The sequence below is a fragment of the Salvelinus sp. IW2-2015 genome, unplaced genomic scaffold (genome assembly GCF_002910315.2).
Source record: "Salvelinus sp. IW2-2015 unplaced genomic scaffold, ASM291031v2 Un_scaffold8755, whole genome shotgun sequence".
Taxonomy (NCBI): domain Eukaryota; kingdom Metazoa; phylum Chordata; class Actinopteri; order Salmoniformes; family Salmonidae; genus Salvelinus; species Salvelinus sp. IW2-2015.
The window spans coordinates 2,633-8,725 of record NW_019950014.1 but is presented as its reverse complement, the minus strand read 5'-3'; the positions used below and the strand labels follow the sequence as shown (position 1 = coordinate 8,725).

At 38.7% G+C, this 6,093-nt stretch overlaps 1 protein-coding gene across 1 annotated transcript; it reads left to right on the top strand.

The window, feature by feature from the left end:
- The first annotated feature begins 3,228 nt into the window (after positions 1–3,228).
- LOC112079629 (parvalbumin beta 1) lies at positions 3,229–5,849 on the top strand. The gene is made up of 5 exons (XM_024145524.2): positions 3,229–3,315; positions 4,106–4,172; positions 4,352–4,484; positions 4,665–4,774; positions 5,559–5,849. The coding sequence occupies exons 2-5, from the start codon at positions 4,112–4,114 to the stop codon at positions 5,582–5,584; spliced, it is 330 nt and encodes a 109-aa protein (XP_024001292.1). The 5' UTR covers positions 3,229–3,315; positions 4,106–4,111; the 3' UTR covers positions 5,585–5,849.
- Positions 5,850–6,093: the final 244 nt, after the last annotated feature.

Here is a 6,093-nt window from a genome sequence, read left to right as displayed (position 1 = left end):
CTGGCGTCCCACCCAGCTAGAATGTATTGATATGTTTAAATTAAACTCACGTTTCTCATAAAGAAATTCAAACATTGCCGCCATCCTTTTATTTCAAATCTTCCATTATCCAGACAATCACAACGCAACGCTGATTCCTGAGTCCCAATGACATGCTATGAGAAAATCTAAAAAATTGGCAAAAGTCTTACACATCTGAACCTTTAAGCCAAAAAAAAAAATGTAATAATGAACCCTTTTTTTAAATTTCCAAACAACCACCCTGTGCAACTTAGACCCATAAGTTTAACAAACGCCCTCGTGCTATTGTCGAATTGGGAACAGTCATCACCAAGCAAAAGTTGGTTGAAATGCTCGCCCAAGTTGCATACACAAGTAACAATCAGCCAGCTGACACAGTAGATACTGGTCTGTTTATAACTTACACCTAAACCAACATCCCTCCCTCCATTCATCTCTCTCTCCTCAGGCTGATTCCGCCCAGAACTTCTCTTCGTCGGCCCAGAGTACTCACAGACAAAAGCGACCAAGGTTTTCCTGTAGCTGGGTGCGAGGATGTCGTGATGCACGATGAATGACGGGTGAACTTTAACCCCCAGCCTCATTCATGGTTGAGGGACACTGCAGGGATATATGTTGTGTACTGGTAACAATATAAATTGACATATAGCTTAGGACCCAGAGTTTTACTGACCACATGACGTTAACAAGAAAAAACAACACTAGAGGAGATTTCTACATTGACTGCCTTGTGTGTATTAAGAGCAAGAGGTTTCTGTCTTTTTTCAGTATTACTGCAGCAGGTGACCACTGATTTTGCATTCGTTGACTGCATCGCTATTATTCAAACATGAACTATAAGTCAAATCTTGGTTGAACATATTTGCACATACTAATGATAATTTACTCTATCCACTGTTCACAGAGTTCTGCCCTTGTAAATGCATAATTGTCCATTGACCAAGATCCACCGCTTTTCACGGAACCAGAACTCCTAGCAAGAATCACTAACTTTCAGCTACATTTATATTTTAATTTATCAACTGCCTGCTGACTATATTTCTCAACATGGAGCACAATGTCCTTATAGTGTATTGTTAATGTTATTTGGATGTGTYATAATGATCTGAAAATGGCTTGTGCAAATTGTACAATCGTATCTACACTTTCGAGGAATAGTGAAAACCCAGTAATAAATACTATTTTGGTGTAAACATTGTCTTTCCAGCTTAGCCTCTTGATGCTTTGGAAACCAATGTGGTGAGAAATAAGGCTGAGTTCCAGATTTATACTGTATGTGCTGTCTTGTGAACTCCTATGTCACTATCACACCAAGACAGTACAAACAGATCTGGGACTCAGGGTTTTGGGGAACATTTGAGGAGATTTCAAATGTATCCTGTGTGTTTATCTATGAGGTCATTGCTAGTGTGAGGGGTTACGAGGGGAGAGAGAGACATGCACCTGTTTTGATAATGCCCAGATCGGAGAGTGGAGTCCTGTAGGATTTGGACCAGGTCCTGGCATGCTTCTAGTGTGGGGGAAGTCCTTGGGCCTCACTGGTATACTTCCTAAGGGATTTGCAGGGGATATATTTCACATTACTCTGATAGAGCCTTGCAGGTCTGCCCGCCTGCTGCCCCCTCATGGATTCTCCCTCTCTGGGTGCCACTTCCTCTTTGGTGAACGGGACAAAGTGCTGGAGAAAACTGACACTGCAACAGAATGGCCAAGAATAGCCTTGTGTCATTATGTTGAGTCAGCGGGACATTTTAAATACATGTTAAATACAGTGTAACCAGTGTGTGGGGTTCCCTTATAAATACTTAAGGAGATGGTGGTATTTTCAGTCATGTCAGATTGTGTTTATCTGCATAATCTGTGAAAACTTGTGGCACATCTTGCAATGTATTTGTAGGTTGTTTATTTTACATATACTTCAAAGTTACTTACAGTAAATMATTGAAAGTAGCTAACTAACAATTGTCCTATTATAGCTTATCTGAGATAATTAATTCCATATCCTCTCATTTAACAGTCAAAACATGTACACAGACTGTGTTCAGCCAATCAGTGTATCACTGACCCCATTAGTGCAACATAGTAACTACCCACTAAAGAAATGTATCCGTAATACAACACGCAACACTTTTGCGACATAAGCGTGCCGCAATCAATTCATTTTCCAGACAGAAAAATCGGTGTCGTGATAGTTTATCCCCGCCCACCTCCAGTCAGAGATAGGACAGTGATGCACCTGCAGAAAAAACACAATGTTCGCTATAAACTTTAACATACATTTGCTGTAAAATTGCGTAATGAACAATTAAACATTATGGTGGAATGGTGCATTGCTTTCTATCCAATAGCCAAACCATGTGAAAGTAATAAACAGTATGTCGACGTTTGTTTTGGGTCATATTTTCCTTTATTTTCAAGTACTCTGAGCGATATAAAGGGTAACAAAAAGATACAAATGCAAAGGACTTGAGCGTGCAGTATAGGCTAGACATTAAGTATAGTACAACTTACTGTAGGCTACTCACATGATCGCATTACCTTTATAGGCTTACAGAAGCGGCAAGACACTTTTTGGCTATGTACATTAGTCCGGGATACACCAATGAATGTGGAAGATTATTGGATCATACGTAAATTTGCTTTCACGAGAATTGCATGATAAAATCTTAGGCAATCATAAGAATGTTGCAAGTAAATTGCTCTCATGTAAAATATAAAAAGTTTAGTGTAGCCTCATATCTTATAATATGAAAATATAAAATCATAAAAGCATCATATTGTCTCTAAACCAACGCGGTTTACGCACATCCAATATTTCACCTTAATGCAATGAATGACTGGAATCTCTTACAAAGACATTCAGAGTAACACAAAATCGTTTTAAACAGACCTCTCAAGTCCAGCATATTACACGAAGACTAACACCCTCCTTAGAAACCTCACCAATGACCGCGTTGATATCCATAGGCTAAACGAACCTCTCAATATAAACGGTCGGAATCTTTTTAGCAACCGTCGATTCCATCCCTATCACTCAGCAGAAGATATTCTTAGCAATGGGGGATATTATGGACTTTTTTCAAACGCACCTTTTAAGCATCTTCATTTAAGAAACTTAAAATAGATCGGATCTCTTGCCAGTGGACCACCCCCCACCCCCTCCGGTGTCGGTTACATTATGCCTCGAATTTCGGTTGAGTGAAAGTATATAAGGTCAGCAGTATCGATGGGAACATCACTCGCTGCAGTCGCCTGAAGTCTTCTCTTTCAACCGTTCGCCAAAGACGTCCAGAGGTGAGTTTCAGTGCGGTGCGAAGGAAGTACAGGAACCCAGGATCCAGAAAATTGCAACAGCATCCAGGCTTTTGCTGTACATTTTATCATATGCGCACTTTACAATTTACGTGGGACTGCAAGCCGTTGTGTCATCCAAAACACCCAAAGGCTGAGATTTTGTTTCTGTATTTTTGGCTTTATTTGGACGCACCCCGGAGCGGGATGGATTTGGACAATTGCAAATCAGTTACTCAGATGGAACGTTTGGAATGCAACATCAACATCTTATCAAATACCCACATGTGCAGTGGGCTGCCTTAACTATCAGGGCTTTCCTTTTGGGAACCACTAAAAACGTTTCAATTGGATTTGATATGAATTCCCAAATTACACCCATTGGTTGAGACAGACACATTTAAGGCAGCTTGACACATTTGATTTGATCTGTCTCATTGCGTTATAATCACACGGATGCAGCCAAATGCTGGTAAACAGTGGCTGGTCGGTTTGAAATATTTGTTTGACATCCTGCGTAATGAAGTGGATTATCTATTTGAAATGAAATAAGATGGGTTGAGTCGTGCTGAAATTTTGTTTGGTAGYAAGTCTGAGTGTTTGGTGATTTGTTAATATTTGTAATCATTATTTTTGTGCCCTGGTATTGCACAATATAATCATAGTTTASTACTTACCTGGTAATAACCTCTCAAAACATGTTGTAGATTAAATGCAATGCTCAATACCGAACGTTGCATGCTAAATCAAAGTTGTATTAAAGTAACAATTTCTCCCTTTTTTCAACATTCAGCTCAAAATGGCCTGTGCCCATCTGTGCAAGGAGGCTGACATCAAAACCGCATTGGAAGCGTGCAAAGGTAGGCCCTAGTTTGTTTACTTCCCCCTCCACCTAAAAAGCCCTTTCAACCCAATTATGTTGTATGATAAATGTGAAATTAGCAATATGAACACACGATTACCTCTCTAGACTGTAGTTGCATTGTGTGTTACTCGCAGGTTACACATTAGGCATATATCCTTCATATTTGCGTTACAGCCGCCGACTCCTTCAACTTCAAGACCTTCTTCCATACGATTGGCTTTGCCTCGAAGTCCGCCGACGACGTCAAGAAGGCTTTCAAGGTCATTGACCAGGATGCAAGTGGCTTTATTGAGGTGGAGGAGCTGAAGTAAGAGCCATGCACCATTACAGTACAAATAACAGACAATTGATTAAATCAATGCAGGAGACTGTCCACTTTACCCAATTGTATCGGTGCGCATGCTATTCTAAAAGGCAGTGCGCATTGGTGCATTGGTCTGCATACATTCAAATGAAACTAAACGAATATTTGTTTCTCTTTCTCTAGGCTGTTCCTTCAGAACTTTTGCCCCAAGGCCAGGGTACTTACCGATGCAGAGACAAAGGCTTTCCTCAAGGCTGGTGATGCCGATGGTGATGGCATGATTGGAATTGATGGTAAGAAACATAGCATACATGGGATAATCAATGCGTAAACCAATGTCACTTGCATACAGTGGTGTAAAGTACTTAAGTAAAACAACTTTAAAGTACTACTAAGTAGTTTTTTGGGGGTATCTGTACTTTACTTTACTATTTACTTTACTTTTACTTTTACTTCACTACATTCCTAAAGAAAATAATGTACTTTTTACTCCATACATTTTCCCTGACACCCAAAATAACTCGTTACATGTTGAGTGCTTAGCAGGACAGGACAATTGTCCAATTTACACACTTATCAAGAGAATACATGGTCATCACTACGGCCTCTGATCTGGCAGACTCACTAAACACAAATTCATATTTTGTAAAATTGATGTCTGAGTGTTGGAGTGTACCCCTGGCTGTCTGTACATTTTAAATACAAGAACATGGTACCATCTGCTTTGCTTAATATAAGGAATTTGAAATGATTTATACTTTTACTTTTGGTACTTAAGTATATTTTACAAATTCCATTTACTTTTGATATTTAAGTATATTTAGAACCAAATACTTTTAGACTTTCACTCAAGTAGTATTTTACTGGGTGACTTTCACTTTTACTTGAGTAACTTTCTATTAAGGTATCTGTACTTTTACTCAAGTATGACAATTGGGTACTTTTTCCACCACTGCTTGAATATTAATAATGATGTTTATGATCTGGTGTCAATCTATATTTTAGGCCTAAGATATGAAAGTAAATTAATGTTATAAGACACTGGAAAGGGTTAATGTTTGTATCTTTCTTTTGCAGAGTTCGCTGTATTGGTTAAGCAGTAAAGAGCAACTGACCAAGAACTCACCTGAAGGAACAATATTGCCCAAGACCTCCCCATTTCATCTGAATATAAATACTTTTTATACATTTGCTTGCAAGAAGTTTCCTCCTGTGCGGCACACTGTCCAAAATGATGATTGTGAATGTAGCGCAGATGTGTTCATGTCTTATATGAATTTTGCTTACTGTAAAATCTATGATGCACTTTTCAGGAAAGGACGATAAAAAATAATCAATATTCTTTTGGAATAAAAGGTCTTTGTATTATTTCCTATTTAATTAATCAAATGTGTTTATCTGAGTTCAGATGCRATTAGTTTAACTTCACACCCATAAAAGGAACCGGTTTATATGAACTGTAATTGAGAAAACGCCTGCCATTTTATTCGCTATAAATTATACATAATAATTCATAACACATAGTCTATTTGTCATGTTTTGCTGATAAAAAAAACACGATGATCATTGTGCAAGTACAAGTTTACGCACAAAGGCGCTCAGGCACACACAA